The sequence below is a fragment of the Rana temporaria genome, chromosome 5 (genome assembly GCF_905171775.1).
Source record: "Rana temporaria chromosome 5, aRanTem1.1, whole genome shotgun sequence".
NCBI lineage: Eukaryota > Metazoa > Chordata > Amphibia > Anura > Ranidae > Rana > Rana temporaria.
Genome location: NC_053493.1, coordinates 266891160 through 266911325, shown reverse-complemented (window position 1 = coordinate 266911325; position 20166 = coordinate 266891160). Strand labels below are relative to the sequence as shown.

Below are 20166 nucleotides of genomic sequence, written 5' to 3'. Positions count from 1 at the left end.
ACCATTTTACTTCTGTTTGCTCCTATATCAAACCATTTAATAAAATGACATGCCTCAGTCACATGAGAGAGGACTAAAGCCTAGTACACAGGGGTTGAATCTCAGATGGAATCGGCTGGTTTCTATTGAACGTTACTATGTTTCTATTAAACATCTATTGCCATTCGGTCTATGTGTACTGCATGCGGTCCGACAGAAGCTGGTTTCTGTCGAAGGGAGAGGAAAACTCACCCAAGCTCTAACGCTATATAGTATAGTTGGTGTGTAAGTAGTCGGTGCTCTGGCTAATTGAAGAGGAGGTCCACCCAAATATTTTTTTCTTAAGCCAGCAGCTACTAATAGTGCAGCTGCTGACTTTTAAAACATGGACAATTACCCGGCCAGCGTGCCCGCGATGTCAGCAGCCAAGGCATCGATCGTCACTCGGCTGCTCCCGCCACCATCCACAATGAGGGAAGCAGGAAGTGAAGTGTTGCGGCTTCACTGCCTGGTTCCCTACTGCGCATGCACGAGTAGTGCGGCGCTCCCTCACTGGTCCCCGCTGTCTCCTGGGAACAGTGTGTTTCCCAGGAGACATCGGGGACGGGAAGTGGCGTGACCCCGTCCCCCCTGAAAGGTGCCAAATGTGACACCGGAGGGGGGGGGGGGTTTCCGAAAATCGGAAGTTCCATTTTTGGGTGGAGCGCCACTTTAAGCTCACAAATGATCGATAGAAAGTACAGGCCGGCAACTCAACAGCTTCTCCATAGAATACATATTTATTGAAGCATTACAGCAGTAACATCATCCAAAAATTCTCTTGCATTTCGGTTTAAATCAAAAGCAGAGGCATGACCGAAAAAAAGATCTACCGATCTATCCCCAATCGGTGCCAATGGCTGAGAGTGCTGAAAAGAGTGTCAGAACACAATAGCACACCAGGAGCGATGGCTGTACCAACATCACATAGTTAGTATAGTGGCTCCGTTGACCTGTTGACTAGTTGTGTGTACTAGGCTTTAATTCAGTGTTCCTACGGATAACCTTTAATCTTACAAAGGGGCTTAGATAATAATCAGTGCAGGACAAAGCCCTAGAGAGACCTTGTATCCTCCACTATGAAACCCAACATATAGTAGTACATGTTGCACCAGTTAAATATCTGATCTTGTACATAGGTTATGTATAATTATTCATTATCAATATTTAGCTATACTTTCAGTCATAGCTTTGTTATATGTCTTGATTGGCATCCTTGGCTAGCCCAAGACAAGGCCAAACAATACATTTCTATTAAAAATAATTTGCATAATTGGAAATCAGAAAGGCATTCTGGCTACCTTTTCAAAAAAGGACAGACAGTATACTCTGCAGAATAAACACATTAATCAATCAATAATAGTTCACAAATATCAAATAAATAGTCCTTTTACACATACAGTACTGAAATAGTACTACACATGGTTTGTAATGTGCTTTAAACACCCATAAATAAATAATAAAATAATCCAGAACATTAATAGGAGATTGATGAAAGAACCTGTATAATTTTCCCACAAGTGTATGATCTATGGAAAATGAAAGACCGTTCATTTTCTCCACAAATTATTTATGCAGATGACACCACACAACTGCGTTTATACGAATGAGGTCATTAGGCTTCTTATAGATAATCCCATGCTGGTAGATTATTATACATTGAACATAGGCAATTAGAATATACGGCAGAACATTACACTTTGATTTCATTACCCAAATTACAATTTCCACTATATAGCCTGGTTAAAAAAAAAAAGGCATGCTGTTGTAAAGAAGACTCAGTACATTGGCTTATTGGGCAACTAGATTTGTTCACTTTAATGAAAAATTCATTTAAATGCATTGCCCCTATAGCATACATATAGATCTGCTAAAAAAAAAAAAAAAAGGCAACAAATCATTTTTCACTTTTTTTTAAAGCAATGTCTAATAATGTTCAAGAGAGTAATATAAAGAATCCAGAAAAACACTGTTCTGAGTTTTCTCCTTTCTGAAATTGACACCGAAATTTGAGAATTTAGTGCAAAAAAATAAACATTTCTGCTATTACACACTACCAATCCCTAGAAGGATCACAGTGTGGGCTAGAGTCCCAGGTTTACTGCACAACCCAACTAAAGTATTTAATGCAATGTGCAAAGTTAGGCTGAAACTGATACTCCAGATTCACGCCTATAACCTTCATACAAAAAAAACTAGAATATAGAGAAAGTGGGTGGTACTCCAAAAGATACAACTCTCTGAATTCCCGTTCCTAAAGTAAAATACAGCCTAAAATACTTAAATAATGGCTACTTTAAAAAATACATTCATACCTTCAGCTGATCATCAACAACTCTGGTCACCTCTCCTGCCATTGATTCTAAGGTCTCTTGAATTGGGGTAGGTAAATTATTGGCTCCAGCCCATGCTGCACCTCCGAGATGATATAAATTTGGCAAAAGCTAGAAGATAACAGACGCATATTAGTAATGAAGATGCCAATTCCTTTTCAGACTAGAAACTCCCCTGTATACTTCTAAAGCTGAACTACAGATGCAAGTGTAAATATCAGCTTCTTACAGGGCCTGTATAGCGAGGAAGAGGTAGGGAGCGAAAGCAGCCAATTAGGTGTGTTGCAGTGCAAAAACGAGAGATGAGCTCATTGGTACACTGCTTAAAGCGGTGTAAATCACAGGACTGAATGGACAGAAGTACAAATCCTTTGGCTACGTAGGTAAAACAGCTCTCATGTATGAATTTCATCTGTTCACTTTACCATTAACCTGAAGTTCAACTTTAAGTCAGAGGGCCAGCACTGCAAAATTTTTAGAAGGTGCACTTACAGTTTTTGAATTCTTTGCATCTCGCATTATTTTCTCAGCAGACTTGACATCTTCTAAGACAAAATCAACTCCACAGTTTCGCAAGGAGTTTAGGTGGTCTTGGACTTTGACACAAATTCTGTCAATCATCTAGAAATGAATAAAAGATAAAACATTGTTAGCATTACCTTATGACTTATGAGGCGCAGTGAAAAAAATCGTTTGTCTTTGTCATGGAACCTTACATGAGAACATTTAAAAACTAACCTTAGAAATCTAATCTAATTGAAAAAAGGATCAGCTTGCTCATAGCTTTAACTTTGAAAAGCCAAGGAACAGGTACAAAGTTGCAATATTAGGCCTTGTACACGCGATCGGACAAAACCGATGAAAACGGACTGAAGTTCAGTTTCATCGGTCCAAACCGACCGTGTGTGGGCCCCATCGGTCAGTTGTCCTTCGGTCCAAAAAAAGAGAACTTGCTTTAAAATTAAACCGATGGACGCCTAACCGATAGGTCAAAACGACCATCGGTTCAAAATTCACGCAAGCTCAGACTAAATGAGGGGACGAGAGCGCTCGTTCTTGTAAAACTAGCGTTTGTTTTGGAGATAGCACATTCATCACGCTGTAACAGACAGAAAAGCGCAAATCGTCTTTTACTAACACAAAATCAGCTAAAGCAGCCCCAAGGGTCTCGCCATTGGATTTGAACTTCCCCTTTATAGTGCCGTCGTACGTGGTTTACGTGTCCGCGTTCTGACACGATCGGTTTTTAAACTGATGGTTAGTAGGCACATTAGACCATCAGTCAGTTTCATCGGTTAACCGATGAAAACGGTCCTTCGGACCGTTCTCGTCGGATTGGACTGATCGTGTGTACGCGGCCTAACACAATTATCATTAACCTTTCACGTTAGTTAGCATAATACAGTAGAATTTTCGAAACTTCCAGGCTAATTTCCTAAATATATCTAGGTCAATTTCTAATGTCTCAAATGGTTCTTGACCCCAAGATGTAACCTTTGTATCTATAGCCATGTATAAATGCACAGAACCATAGAGATTTCAGTTACACATAAAAGACGCGGGGAATGGCTGGTGAGGATCCTTATTTGCATAGGTTTTGATGGTGCCATTCATCCTCTCACTTTAACACCCACCTTGACATCACAGTGTGCAACTAACATAATCTCACTTTCTAGGCCTTGTAGAACACAGATGTGTTCAGCCACCACTCTGGTTAAACTTTTTCGTATTCCTGCAATGACAGGTCTAGGCTCCAGTTGCTTCACCCACTGGCCAGCCACTGATGATGTCACTCATGCACATTCTTAGAATCATACAGATATTGGGAATGAGCCTGGAGTGTACATAAAAAAAAACTGAAAGAAAAACCAACTAGTATCTCTTTTTTGACAAAAGGAATGGTTTGATGTCTCCAAGTAGCTTTTCTAGTGGGATTGTTGTTCCACTTTACGTCCCAATGCCTAGATGCATATTAGCATGTGTACAGCAGCCTTCATGTATCTCTATGATAAACAAACTAGTTATTAATAGTCAGCCTGGTAGCATGTCATTGAGTTGAGCACAAGGGGTTACTTCCATACAGTTTGTGCATGCTGATATGCTGTGCATGCCAAAAGGCCTTTAAAGGTGTACCTGTTAAGCCACATATATTTTCTTTCTCTATATTTATACATATACACACACACACACACACACACACACACACACACACACACATATATATATATATATACACACACACACACACACACACACACATTTATTATTATATACATACTTCTTGATCAACTGTGCTATTCAAGAATAACTGGCCTCTGCAGAAAAGAAAGGCAATAGTGCACTGCACCCGTTTGATGTATATCATCCTATTCGAGTCTGGGCCTGGGCCTGTCCAAAGCTGGCACAACGTTCTCTAGCTCACTATTTCTGGTTATCTCTAGCTCCAATAGAATTGTGCACATGAGCCAAGCTGGGGACATGGAAAATACACAGTCTGCCCTTAGAGGCTAATCAATAATAGTGGAGGGTGAAGGGGTATCCAGATCTGTAATTTCAATCCAGTAATGCACATTGGTGCCAAAAACTGCTCATGCTTCACCAAAAATTATTAGAAAAAAGGTAGAAGCCCCAATGCAAAGCTGATTTTTGTACAGATGTAAAATAATAATCATAATCATAATAATAATAAAATGCATGTATTTTACCTTGCTGTTACAGTGCAGTGAAGGACCTTAAGCAACATTTATTTTTATTCTTGCCAATAGAATGCACATTTTTAGGTGCGTTTTTTTTTTTTTGGCACGCGACATAGAATGAAAGGGTAACTTCACAGAATATGTGGTACAAACAAAGCAGCATATATATGATCAACAGTTAGTAGTATCTGAACTAAAGTTAGGTACCCTGAGGGTAATAGCACAGGAACAACTCTGTAGGTATGCAAGGTACCCAGATACCTAGGAGGTGCGAGAATAGGGCTTTGCATTGACGGGTCAACGAATCACTTACGTTTCAATAGGGTTTAGCCCCGATTCCCTGTGAATAATTTGGGTATCAGTACAAGGTGTGCCTTTTAAACTCTTTTGGAGCCAAAACACGTGACTCTGCCCCAAAACAAGCTTGTGTACTTTTTTGAGCGATGAGCTTCAAGCGATAGACAATGCTCAGGTGTGAATGGGGAATCACTGAATAGAACAGAAATCCCAGGGTGGATCATTAAATCGCTTCTGGTAAATCTTCAAATTGCTCTGGTTTGAATGGGGCCTAATAGATCTGAATCACATAAAAAATAAATGTGTTTGGTCTGATAGCTAATATTTTCTTCTAAATTGTCTGCATACATATTCTGCCATATAAACCGATGATTATAACAGTACATAACACGCTTTGGAAGAAATGCCAAACCTTCCAGACACATGAATGGTCCCAGAAAAAAGGTTCCTTATTTCATATACGTGTCATGTACACACCAAAGAAAATGACATGTTCAGTTTATGAAACGCTCTTACTCTTTTTCAATAAGGCAGCTCACCTGCTGTGTAGTGCTAGTTACAATACTCTGCTGCAATCTATAGGCCTGTTCCTGAAGGTATTTCCTGGTCTCATGGTTCCTCAGCAAATAGTTTTCCATCTTGAAAGAAAATACGTACAATAAGAGTCTATTATTACAAGAACAGACACAAAATATACTCTGATAAGAAACATATTGCTCAGTCCTTTGCATTTTAACATTGAAAAGGAAGGACTCAATTGTTTATGAGAAAAAAAATATATATACGGTATATAAAAAGGTTGGCTGTGCTACTGGGGCACTTAAACAGCGTTTAATGACAGTACATTGATTTCTTCATTAACATTAACAAACCGTCTCAACAGCTAATGAAATTCAAGTGTAAAGGTTCTCACAGACAACATCCTGAGCAGAGCACTTAATAATGGAACCTCTGGTTTCCATTCACCATTCTCATTTGACCAATAATAAATAACACACTTGTCACATCTAAACCTCTTCAAGAACAAAAAAAGCAAAATCTCTAACTTGAAAACACAAGAAAAACATTAAAAAAAAAAAAAAAAACGTACAAAGCATATAATCTGTGATGCAGACAACCACGAGTATAAGCCTTTTTAGAACGTTGTTTAAATTAAACATAAAGAACTATCCTTTCCACGACTTGTTTCTTTAAAAACTGAAATAAATGTCTTCACATTTTCCCTATATGCTGGTATGCTCGCCTTGTTATAATTTTTTTTCTAAAACGGCTAATTTAAGACGGCAGGGCAAAGTGCAGTAATCAATAGCATGCAATCAGCTGCTATCAGTCTGAAGAATGGAAAATGACTCGTGATTCTTCTATGTGGTTTACTGAATCGATCATTTGCTCTTTATTATTATGTAAGCCTGATAACACAAGGGGAAGAGGTGGATATAAACCAAGAGTATTCAAACATAAAATCTCATTCTTTACTTAGACTGGCTGGCTCTTATTTAGTTATTTAAATTCAAAGGTATTTTAGATGATTTACAATTAGAATACACTATTCAAGGGGAAATATGAAATTAATGACAAGTAAACTTACCGGTAAATCACATACACTATTCTTTCAATGGCAATTTGCCTTTTTTTACTCAATTTTTTATATACGGTATGTGTAAATGAGCTTTGGACATTCATATTCTCAGAAAAAGCAGGGGGGATCTATGACAGGTATGAACCTATTATGATAAAACACACACTTTGTTGGTACTGATCACGTCTAACAAAAGAAAGCAACACCATATGCTCACCTTATGAAAGGTTTAGCTTAAAGTGTAAGTAAATCCCCTTATCTTTTTTGGCCAAGGAAGCTGCCATCTTTACCTCTGTTTAATCTACAACTGCCATGATGTTGCACATGTGGTCACTTATGACACCAGCCATTGGATGGTTTGACAGTTTGGTTGAGAGCACAACCAATGGGAGTGTTACATTTCCGGCACGTGATGGAAATTAAACTGTTTAATGGATGGGTTTACTTCCGCTTTAAGCCTAAGTACACACTTGTGCAGTGTGGGACATTGCATGCGATCTGGATAGGAATCCTACAGCATTCCTATTCAAATCACATGTAATTCTTTGCAGTGTGATTTGAGCTCATCCATTTTGTATGGGCTCAATTCTCACCGCACAAAAAAGGTTCACACCCATGCGATCCAATTCTTGCAATTGCACTGCGTTTTGCGATCTGTTATGGGGTGTCATTAATTTAACTGGTGGCAGATCACATGAACAGAGTGCGATTTCAGTGTAGTTTGGGAAATGTAACAAAACATTTATTTTTCTTAAAAATTACTTTCTAAGCTCAGGGCCTTCAATAGGGGTATACAAGGCATGGGCCTCCCTGCTGACCGATGGGACCTAGGCAGCCTGTGGGCAACCTCAGTGCAACATATGGGACTGCATTATATCCAGCAACATTATATTCTCAAGAGCTTTCACCAGGGATCCTGCTGGAAACTTCAAGGAAGAATGAGAAACTGATTCCCACCTACCAGCCATTGATTGGAGGTTGAGGGTATGTGACACACTCCTGACCCCTGCTCTATTTGCTTTAAACACACCTGACTTCTGCACTCTGTGCGTTACTCACTCCTGATCCTTACACTATGTACATTACACAAATCCGACACCTGAGGGGGAAGCCCCGTCAGGTAGCTGTTTGCATCCAAATGATTGCCAAATTACTTGTAGCAACAAATAAGGTTTAACTTTGCTAAAGTCAGAATATTACAAGATTAATTCTGGTCAGTTGCCAAAGGATACTGTGCCTAAAAGTAAGCATTTAAATGCAACTGAAGGCAAAACATTTTTTTTTTGTATTTGGATAGCGTAAGGGAGGCTTATAACGTCTCTGTCAGCTTTTTTTTGCCATCTGTGTCCCATTGGGGAGATTTCCCTTCACTTCCTGTCCCATAACTGAATTGAGAGGAAATCCTTCCAAAGTGAGGGAATCCTGTTTGTCACCATACTTCGTGCCCTCATTGGAAAATGTCCCCTATATTCCTGTTCTGGCGACAACCCAAAGTATGGGACTTTCCTTTACTTTCATCAAGTGAGAACAGTAAACATTACAAATAGAGGATGAATCTCCATAATGGGGGTACAGACAACAATAAAAACTGACAGATGCTCTTATCCAAAAGCATCTTCTAGTTTTGGATAGTTATACTTTAGGAGAAAGTCACACTGACAATTGTGTCGCTAGCATCCTTCCTCGATAAAGTCTCTTCTTCCCTGGGTGAATGTGCCAGATGTTGCTGCTCCTTCATTAGCATGAAGATTCTTATTTCAGCCATAGAGGAAGTCGCACGCATTGAGTAAAGTGGCAGCTGCACCCCAACAAATCTGTCCCTGGCAAAGTGTTGCCAGTGGCCAAATCACCAGTGTGACAGGTGGGAAGAAGAATATGCATTCTTTATTGAATAAGACCAACTTAAAGGAAAATCCCTCCCACGTTGCAGAAATATTATAAATGCATCTGTATTGTAAAAATCAAAAATCTGCATTTATTTTTGCATGAGCCTGCAAAGCATTGCAACCGTGATCAGTGGTTCTTGCAGACTATTTGTTCAGCTCATGTCTGTACTGAGGTACGGACCAAAAGCTTTGAAGCTAGGGTAAGTATCAATGGGCTACAACTCTCTGTATATAAATGAGATAGCTGTGTGGGTGGAGCCACTCCAAATTCAAATTTTACAGGAGCGGACATGGAGAAGAACCTCTGGGTTTTGTTAGTGGGGGGATAGTTTGAGGGTGGGGGGCTGTGCTTGCTAACCATGTCTCATATTGCACCCTAAAGGTGGCATTAGCTTTTAAAACAAACACATACATTGATTTGATTCTCTTTGGCACTGAAGGTAACACTTTTTGCACTCTGTGGACCCATGAATGAAACAGCGACCTCAAAAATATTGAAAGTATGAAGTCGCTGCGGGCAGTGTGTGCGAGTTTCTTTTTTTTTTTTTAAAGACATTAGTTAGTCAAAAGACAATATTAATATTAGTGGGCTGCCATATCTGTTTCCAGCAAATGGGATATCATTTGCAGTAGACGTATCCGATTTTGTCATTAATGGGATCTTGTATCAATTGTTATGAGTGATAATGTGTAATTGTATCCCTGTACATGTATCAAATTCTATGAAGGGAGCATGAAATTCATGTTTCAAATTACACACAGCTTTTATACAGTTTGCGTTTTGATTGTATCTAGCAACACTTATATTTGCAGATTCAAATTGAGAGCTTGGCTATTGTTTCCAACAGTATAGCACTGCAACTCTATATAGATATTAAAAAACACAATTTCATCCAGTTATGTCTTCATTTAAAAAGAATATATAATACTGTGCAAAAGCCTTAGGCAGGTGTTAATAGTTTATTTTTATCAATTTAAAAAATGGAAAGTAATGGAACAGAAGACAAATCCAATACAAATCAATATTTGGTGTGACCGCTCTTTGAAACAGCTTCAGTTATTCAATTCCTCTAGGTACACTTGCACACAGGTTTTAGAAGGAACTCGGCAGATAGGTTGTTCCAAACATCTTGGAGAACTAACCACATATCTTCTGCAGATGAAGGCTGCCTCAAATCCTTCTGTCTCTTCATGTAATACCCAAACATACTCAATGTTGAGCTCAAGGCTCTGAGGGAGTCAAACCAACACTTGCAGTACTTCTTGTTCTTTATGCTGAAGATAGTTCTTAATGATATTGGCTGTATGTTTGGGGTCTTTGTCCTGCTGTAGAATAAATGTGGGGCCAATCACACACCTCTGTAATGGTATGGCATGATGGATAAGTATCTATCTGTGTTTCTCAGGATTGAGGACATCATTGATCCTGACCAAATCTCCAAATCCATTTGCAGAAATGCAGCCCGAAGATTACGAGGAACCTCCACTATGCTTCAATGTTGCCTGCAGACACTCATTGTTGTACCGCTCTTCAGCCCATCGGCAAACAAACTTTTGCTGCAGCTAAATATTTAACATTTTGACTCATCAGTACAGAGCACTTGCTGCAAATTTTCTGCATCCGAATTCCTACGTTTTCGTGCATAGTTGAGTCACTTAGCCAGGTTCCCATGTCCTATGCACTTTACTTTCCACTTTCTTTATTTTTATCAATTAACTGTTAACACTCCTATTTCCGAAAGCCATCTTAATTTACAGCATTTTTTTACACTAAAACTTTTGCACAGTACTGTATTTCTACATGCAGCTTTCCCAAATGCCAATGTTTTGCATTTGAAAAATATGTAGGATGCACATGTGCGGGTAAATGTTGATGCAAAGGAGCATCTTGGTTTACAAGAGTAACGGTCTTGTACAGCCATTCACTAGAACGGCAGGCTGTACACAGCACGTGCGGCTCCCCAGGTTTGGGAAAGCTCAGAGAGAGATATACTGTATTTTCCGGCGTATAAGACAACTTTCTGGATGCAAAAAAATGCATCCAAAGTCGGGGGTCGTCTTATACGCCGGGGACGGTTTCCGTGCTGCGAGCTTCAATGATTTAAAAGACGCTCCTTCTCTTCAGAGTGTTCTGTGATAGGGAGAACACAAATCTTCCCAGCAGCGCCTCTGTTCTGTGTTCCTCCTATCACAGATGCCTTCTCATCCTCGGACGAGATGAGAAGACGTCAGTGATAGGTGGAACACAGAACAGAGGCGCTGCTGGGAAAATTTGTGTTCCGCCTATCACAGAACACTCTGAAGAGAAGGCGCGGCTTTCAAATCATTGACACTCGCAGCACAGAGACTGTCACCGCCTGCAAGTCTATTCAGAAAAAAAGTGAGTGATTGCAGTGATTGCACTGGGGGGCAAGTTCAGGCACAGTGGGGGCAAGTGATGGCACAGAGAGGGGCAAGTGATGGCACAGAGAGGGGCAAGTGATGGCACAGAGAGGGGCAAGTGATGGCACAGAGAGGGGCAAGTGATGGCACAGAGAGGGGCAAGTGATGGTACAGTGAGGGGCAAGTGATGGCACAGTGAGGGGCAAGTGATGGCACAGTGGGGGCAAGTGATGGCACAGTGGGGGCAAGTGATGGCACAGTGGGGGCATGTAATATAATGGCACAGTGAGGAATGTAATGTAATGGCACAGTGAGATTTGAAAAAGCCTGTTTCTGTCAGCGGTTCTGGCTACCCCTCAGCTTCCAGAAAGACTAGTAAGAAGGGGGTAGTCTTATACAGTGAGTATATCCCAAAACCAACATTTTTCCTGGAAAATTAGGGGGTCGTCTTATACGCCCAGTCGTCTTATACGCCGGAAAATACAGTACGCAAAGCCTAAAAATGCCCAAGTGCATGATCTCTTAGACAAGATTACAGTTTAGGATCCACTCGGCAGTAAATTCCAAAGTGTTCCAGAACTTTTTTCCCAAAACTGAATATTCCGTGAACTGGAGAAATAATACAGACATAGAAAAGTTATCTGTGAATTTAGAAACAAACTGAACCATCAAGTCATTATAAAAGAAATAATGTTACATACAGAAGGACAGGATTTAGGTAAGAAAGACATTTGTTATGAAGTAAATGCGGTGGGTGTCCAAATACCTTTTGTAAAGCTTCTTCTGTTTTCTCTGGGTTGGTTTTCAGCGCTTGGGAAGCATCATTTATAGGTATAGGCATAAATCGCAGGGTGTAGTTCCTATAACACAAAGCCCTTATATGTATCAAGGAGAAAAGGACACTTTAATACCAAGTTAGCTGAACGAGTAACCTCTAGACTTTGGAAAGCTGTCTGGTCTGCATTTAGCACTTTTTATGTGGCCGAGGTTTAAATAATCTAGTACAGGATGATGCCCTAATTTCAATAGAGTAATATAATTACAATGACATGAGGTATACTGTACAAGCTAGATGTGACTCTATTGCTCCACTGTCTGAACAGACAGAAAAGACAATAGGGGTCATTTACGAAAGGTAAATCCACTTTGCACTACAAGTGCACTTGGAAGTGCAGTCACTGTAAATCTGAGCGGTAGATCTGAAATGAGGGGAAGCTCTGCTGATTTTATCATCGAATCTTCTGCAAGCTAAAATGCTGTTTTTTTATTTTCCTTGCATGTCCCCCTCAGATATACAGCAACTGGACTTCCAAGTGCACTTTCAGTGCAAAGTGGATTTTCCTTTAGTTAATAACTCCCAATCTTCCTTACTAGAAATGCATTGTGAAATGAAGCCGTAAAGTGCAGCACTGCAAAGCGGAAAGCAGGCTGCATATGTTTTAACTGCTTGCCGACCTCCCACCGTAGTTTTACGGCGGCAGGTCGACTCGGCTGCACAAAATCACGTAATATAAAGTGATTTTTGCATTGCGGCCGCTAGGGGCGCGCGCCCCCCCCTGCTTGCCCTTGGTGCCGATGCGAGTGCTCGGCGGGCGCGATCACCGCCGGGCACCCGCGCTCGTTACAGAGCGAGAACCGGGAGCTGTGTGTGTAAACACACAGCTCCCGGTTCTTTCAGGGGGAGAAATTACTGATCGTATGTTCATACAATGTATAAACAGCGATCTGTCATTTCCCCTAGTCAATCCCACCCCCCCTTCAGTTAGAACAGACCTAGGGAACATAATTAACCCCTTGATTGCCCCCTAGTGTTAACCCCTTCCCTGCCAGTGACATTTTTACAGTAATCAATGCATTTTTATAGCCCTGATCGCTATAAAAAATGCCAATGGTCCCAAAAAATGTGTCAAAAGTGTCTGAAGTGTCCGCCACAAGGTCACAGTACCGATAAAAATCGCAGATCACCGCCATTACTAGTAAAAAAAATATATATTAATACAAATGCCATAAAACTATCCCCTATTTTGTAGACGATATAACTTTTGTGCAAACTAATCAATAAACGCTTATTGCGATTTTTTTTTACGAAAAATATGTAGAAGAATACGTATCGGCCTAAACGGAGGAAAACATTTTTTTTTTTTTTATATATTTTTGGGGGATATTTATTATAGCAAAAAGTAAAAAATATTCATTTCTTTTCAAAAGTGTCGCTCTATTTTTGTCTATAGCGCAAAAAAAGCTCTATTTGTGGGGGGAAAAAAAAAACACCAATTTTGTTTGGGAGCCACGTCCACGACCGCGCAATTGTCAGTTAAAACTACGCAGTGCCGAATCACAAAAAGTGGCCCGGTCATTGACCAGCAAAATGGTCCGGGGCTGAAGTGGTTAAGCAAACATGACTTCCCCCATTTACAGTACATATTTAATTAACACGATACATAGAATCAAGGTTGATTTTTTTTTCTTAACACATTAATAGGATAATTGTATAATTATGATATTTTTAACATGTACAGTAGATCTATAAAATACATCCTCATAGCAGGTTACAGAATAACCTTTAATGTGTAAAATTCTTTTACCTTGTTTTTTTTATTTGTGTGCCAAATTTTATTTCTTGCAGCACTGAATAAATATATACATACTCACTACCAATTATTTCACCAGCATACCAATATATCCGGCCTAGAACACTGGTCTTTTCAGTCAGTGGGTTTACTTGTAGAAGTTACACAAAGCACTGCATTGAAATGTTATTCTGACAGGAATGTTCACATCCAAGCCAAATCACGCACACTAACGTCTAGGAGAGTGTCACAGTGAAGACAAGAATTCAGAGAAGAAAAAAAAAAAAAACATAAAAAAGAAAGAAAAAAAATAACTTTGCTAAGCACGGTTTGTACCAAAATGGCCCAATAACAAACCCATTATGAAGTTAGAGAAGCTACTCTTTCTGGGAAGGAAAATCCACGTTCAGAGTGTCCAGATGCATATAACTGAAATCTGAACATTTATAATTTTAAGTGTAATTAAAGGCAACATTCTTTTAGTTTTGGATAGAGTGGAGAGGATTAGAACACCTTTCAGATTATTATTTTTTGCGGTCTCTTCTCCCATTAGGCAGATTCACCCTCTCCATTTGTCATGTGTACCATTTTCATCGAAAATTGAAAGTAAAAGAATGTCCCAAAATCTGTCCCCAGAACAGGAATGGAGTGTAAATCTTCCAATTGGGACAAGATATTTCCTCACTCCAGAGGGATTTCCTCTCACTTCCTGTTTGGTAATGGACAGGAAGTAAATGGAAATCTCCCCATGGGACTCAGATGGTGCAAAATGGGTTGTAAACCTCCCTTACTATCCAAAAAAAAAAAAGAAGTTCTACTTGACTTTTTCCAATATGTGGCCTCTCCCTGTCCATAGCATATCACAGCTGATCAGCTCAAACAAGTAACAAGGCTCAACTTTCTATAGAAGGGGGAACCTTTTTATGCAAGCTGCGCTGTCAGTCAAGCATCATCTAGTAAGGAGGGTGGGTACAGATGCAATTTTTTTTGAAACATGTCAGATAATGGACTGCAAATTAGCTACTCTTTACTTTGAAATAAAAGTAGTTAAAAGCATTACAGCTTTTTCACACCTATGAGGTACCTTAACGCACCATGCTTGTATCATCAATGGCACCCTATTGCACTAAGAAAACACACAAGCGTTGCAGTGCACAACAATGCACGGTAACACACTCATGTTCTGAGTTGCTTAAAATGGTACATGTGGTTTTATTTTTGTCCATTCTGGTGCATTGGCAGCCCTGGACAATGTCATCTCTAATGAAACGCGTAGGGCGGAGTGACATGCTGATGTCACCTTGTGTTTCCATTTGTGTCCCAGAAGAACGGTTTGTCTGGATGTGCGCTGGCCGGCACACCAGACTTAAGGCTTTCTATTAAAGCTGATGCTGTAAGTGCAATATTTTATGCTATTAATAAACATGTTAACGGTTTTACACTATATGGAGTTCTTTTATAAATTCATCCATCCATCCGCATGAGCGAACTAGAGGTGCCCTGGGGAAACATGTACGCACATATTTGGAGAAAAACCCAGGCTGTGTTTAAACTACATGCACCTTTTAATTCTCTGTAACGGGGGATCATGTGGATCTGGTAAGGAGTAAATCGTATTATCTGGTGGTGGACTTTGCACGTTGTAGATGGTGGATGGACTTTGCCATCGCATATCTTGGAAAAAGCCCATAGTTTCAAGCACTGGTGGACTTTATATATGAACTTTTTCTCCAATAGATTGGAAATTGATCGTTGGATCAAAGATTTAGCACGATTCTACTCTTCTTTTAACCACTTCCAGACCGCTGTACGACTATATACGGCGGCACTTTAAAGATACATATCTCGGTAACGGCAGCAGCTGCTGCCACACCTGAGGTATCTATCTTTACTGTCAGCGGTTCTGGTAACGATAACGGCGGTCTCCGCGGCGGATGCGCCGCGAGATCGCCGTTATCGGTGGCGGGAGAGGGGCCCCGGTAGCGGCGGAGGAGATCGCGACCGTTCGGGAGCTGAGCGGGGACGAGACTGAAGGAAAAATCTCCTTCGCCCGTCCCCATAGCTCGGCTGGGCGGAAGTGACGTCAAAACGTCAGTCCCGCCCAGCCTCTTAAAGAAACATTTTTTTTTTTTTGTCATTTGAAAAAATGACATTTTCCAATTTTTTTTTTTTTTTTTTGCATTTTAGTCTAAATATAAGATCTGAGGTCTTTTTGACCCCAGATCTCATATTTAAGAGGACCTGTCATGCTTTTTTCTATTACAAGGGATGTTTACATTCCTTGTAATAGGAATAAAAGTGATCATTTTTTTTTTTTCCAGTGTAAAAAATAATAAAATAAATAAAAATAAATAAGAAAAAAAAAAAAAAAATTTTAAAGCGCCCCGTCCCGACGAGCTCGTGCGCAGGAGCGAACGCATACGTGAGTAGCGCCCGCATATGAAAATGGTGTTCAAACGACACAAGTGAGGTATCGCCGCGATCGTTAGAGCGAGAGCAATAATTATAGCCCTAGGCCTACCCTGTAACTCAAAAAATGCAACCTATAGAATTTTTTAAACGTCGCCTATCGAGATTTTTAAGGGTAAAAGTTTAACGCCATGCCACGAGCGGGCGCAATTTGTAAGCGTGACATGTTGGGTACCATTTTACTCGGCGTAACATTATCTTTCACAATATATAAAAAAATTGGGCCAAATTTATTGCTGTCTTATTTTTTAATTCAAAAAAGTGTTTTTTTTCCAAAAAAAGTGCGCTTGTAGGACCGCTGCGCAAATATGGTGTGACAAAAAGTATTGCAATGATCGCCATTTTATTCTCTAGGGTATTAGAAAAAAAATATATAATGTTTGTGGGTTTTAAGTAATTTTCTAGCAAAAAAAAATGTTTTAGTCTTGTAAACGCCAAATCTGAAAAACACCCAAAGTAGAGAAGTGGTTAACATATGCTATACTGTGCTCTATATCATACAGGAGAATTGCTGCTTATATTTATTCTGCATTTCCTTTTTAGCGCAGTTTTCTCTACACTCTTTTTATATTTCAAATTAATAGGCTTAGCACAACACACTGCACTAAATGCAAAGACACACACATATATATATATATATATGTATATATATATATATATATATAAGGGCTGTTACTGATTACAATTTTCGTGTTCGATTAACCAATTTATTTTTTAATCGATTAATCGACTAATTTTGATTAAATATAACGCACTTACAGATCCAACTACTTTTAGCTGATCTCCTTGCATTGCAACTCTGCATTAGTCAGTGGTAAATGTGGTATACACTATATACAATCACCCGACACTAGTTAGTTTCCACAATCCATGACTTAACTTCACAGTTCACACAAATACGTTTTAAATTTAAACTGTAGCACTGACGTAAGTAATTTTTTCTTATTAAACTTTAAGAAAAATTTAGAAAGTTAATTTAACTTTAATTATAAAACTTATCTAGTATATTGACTGTCAGTCACTTTATAGTAGGCAAGTTGGCATCACTTTAGCCAGTCACGCAGACATACCAGAGTGTTTACATTTTCTGGAAGCAGATATGATCGCATTTTATTGACAACATACCCTGAAGAACTGAACAGTCTTTCGCACGGAACAGATGTTGTCGATACACAAAGAATTGTCTGCACAAAACTGCTTAGGACAGGAAAACGATGGTTATTTTTGCCTCTTCCCTTGATGGAGCCTGATGCATCCTCCTGCTCCACAGATGCAAAGGTACCTCAATCCAATGGGTGCAGTTTGCTCGCTGTCTCACTGTCCAGTGACGTCAAGAATTTTGATCGATCAAAAAAATGTAAGATTAATCGAGGAATTAATCTTGAATTTCCCCAGCCCTAATATATATATATATATATATATATATATTGCGCAAGATCTTTTTGTATAATACAGGCAAAGAGCACTTGAAATCCAGTATCCAAATAAAATGGCCTTAACTGACTGGTATAGACTAAAGCATTGGGCCCAATGTGGACATTTTCGCTTAGGGGTGTACTTACTTTTGTTGCCAGCAGTTTTGACATTAATGGCTGTGTGTTGAGTTATTTTGAGGGGGACAGCAAATCCACACGGTTATACAATCTGTACACTCACTACTTTACATTGTAGCAAAGTGAATAAAATATTTACAAAAATGTGAGGGTTGTATGTACTTTTGTCAGATACTGTGTGTGTATATATATATATATATATATATATATACACATACATACATACATACATACATACATACACACATATACACACACACCCTCTACACAGCACTATAAAATAGATCAATGCTATTTAAATATAGGAAATATAAAATTAAGCTCCTACATGGTAATCCACACTGCCCTTTATTCTGTGGAATATGCCTAAATGAGCATTATAGAAATCACTAGGTGTGTTAAATGAGGCATGTAAATGCACTCATTTTTTAAAAGCATGTCCATGTGAAGATTGAGAAATGGACATTTTTAACCACTTCCCGCCCGGCCTATGGCCGATTTACGTCCGGGAAGTGGTTATGAAATCCTGACAGGACGTTCTAGAACGTCCTGCAGGATTTCATGCCGCGCGCGCCCGTGGGCGATCGGTGATGCGGGGTGTCAGTCTGACACCCTGCATCTCCGATCTCGGTAAAGAGCCTCCGGCGGAGACTCTTTACCACGTGATCAGCCGTGTCCAACCACGGCTGATCACGATGTAAACAGGAAGAGCCGCCGATGGCTCTTCCTCCCTCGCGTCTGACAGACGCGAGTAGAGGATAGCCGATCGGTGGCTCTCCTGACAGGGGGGGGTTAGCGCTGATTGTTTATCAGCGCAGCCCCCCCTCGGATCGCCACACTGGACCACCAGGGTGCCCACCCTGGAGCACCAGGGTGGGCAAAAAAAAAAAAAGCTAAAAAAAAAAAAAAAGTCTAAAAAAAAAATAAAACAAAGAAAAAAGATGCCAGTCAGTGCCCACAAATGGGCACTGACTGGCAACAATCAGTGCTGCCACCCCAGTGTCCATCAGCGCCACCCCAGTGTCCATCAGCGCCACCCCAGTGTCCATCAGTGCCACCCCACAGTGCCCATCCATGCCCAGTGCCCACCTAGAAGTGCCCATCTGTGCCACCCATGAGTGCCCATCTGTGCCGCCCATGAGTGCCCATCTGTGCCGCCTATGAGTGCCCAGTGCCGCCCATGAGTGCCCATCAGTGCCGCCTATGTGTGCCCATCAGTGCCGCCTATGTGTGCCCATCAGTGCCGCCTATGTGTGCCCATCAGTGCCGCCTATGTGTGCCCATCAGTGTCGCATACCAGCGCCGCCAATCAGTGCCACCTCATCTGTGCCCGTCAGTACTACCTCATCGATGTCCATCAGTGCCATCTCATCGGTGCCCATTAGTGCCGCCATATCAGTGCCCGTAATTGAAAGAGAAAACTTATTTACAAAAAAATTAACAGAAAAAAATAAAAACGTAATTTTTTTTCCAAATTTTCAGCCTTTTTTTAGTTGTTGCGCAAAAAAAAAAATCGCAGAGGTGATCAAATACCACCAAAAGAAAGCTCTATTTGTGGGGAAAAAAGGACGCCAATTTTGTTTGGGTACAGTGTAGCATGACCGCGCAATTGCCATTCAAAGTGCGACAGTGCTGAAAGCTGAAAATTGGCTTGGGCGGGAAGCTGCGTAAGTACCTGGTATGGAAGTGGTTAAATGATTGCCAATCTGAAAGTAGTATAACGATTATTATATATATACACACACACACACACACACACACACACACACACACACATACATATATATATATATATATATATATATATATATATATATATATATATTACACACACATATACTGCTCAAAAAAATTAAAGGAACACTTTTGAATCAGAACTCCTAGGATATTGATCTGGTCAGTTAGGTAGCAGAGGGGCAGGGGTGTATACAGAGGTGCTTGTTCATAGGAGGGGGTTGTTCATCAGTTTCAGCTGCTTTGCTGTTAATTTAAATTAACAACAGGTGCACTAGATGGGCAACAATGAGACGACCTCCAAAACAGGTATTTTTTTTTTCAGGTAGAGGTGTCTGACATTTTTTTCCCTACTCATCTTTTCTGACTGTTTTTCACTAGTTTTCCATTTGGCTAGGGTCAGTGTCACTACTGGTAGCACGAGGCGATACTTGGACAGTATAAAGCTTGCACAGGCAGTTCAACTCCTTCAGGATGGCACATCAATACGTGTCATTGCCAGAAGGTTTTCCGTGTCTCCCAGCACAGTCTCAGGAGCATGGAGGAGATTCCAGGAGACAGGCAGTTACTCTAGGAGAGCTGGACAAAGCTGTAGAAGGTCCATAACCCATCAGCAGGACCGGTATCTGCTCCTTTGTGCAAGGAGGAA

The 20166-nt window shown here is 40.2% G+C and overlaps 1 protein-coding gene across 4 annotated transcripts in view; it reads right to left on the bottom strand.

Moving 5' to 3' along the window:
• Positions 1-20166, bottom strand: part of CARMIL1 (capping protein regulator and myosin 1 linker 1) — a 376378-nt gene that overhangs the window by 98351 nt on the left and 257861 nt on the right. For all 4 annotated transcript variants that reach the window (XM_040353821.1, XM_040353823.1, XM_040353822.1 and 1 more), the window contains 4 exons: positions 11958-12051; positions 5884-5982; positions 2844-2972; positions 2334-2462 (listed from right to left, as the gene is read on the bottom strand). In XM_040353821.1, coding sequence (XP_040209755.1) covers positions 2334-2462; positions 2844-2972; positions 5884-5982; positions 11958-12051 — 451 coding nt within the window. The remainder of the gene's footprint in view (positions 1-2333; positions 2463-2843; positions 2973-5883; positions 5983-11957; positions 12052-20166) is intronic.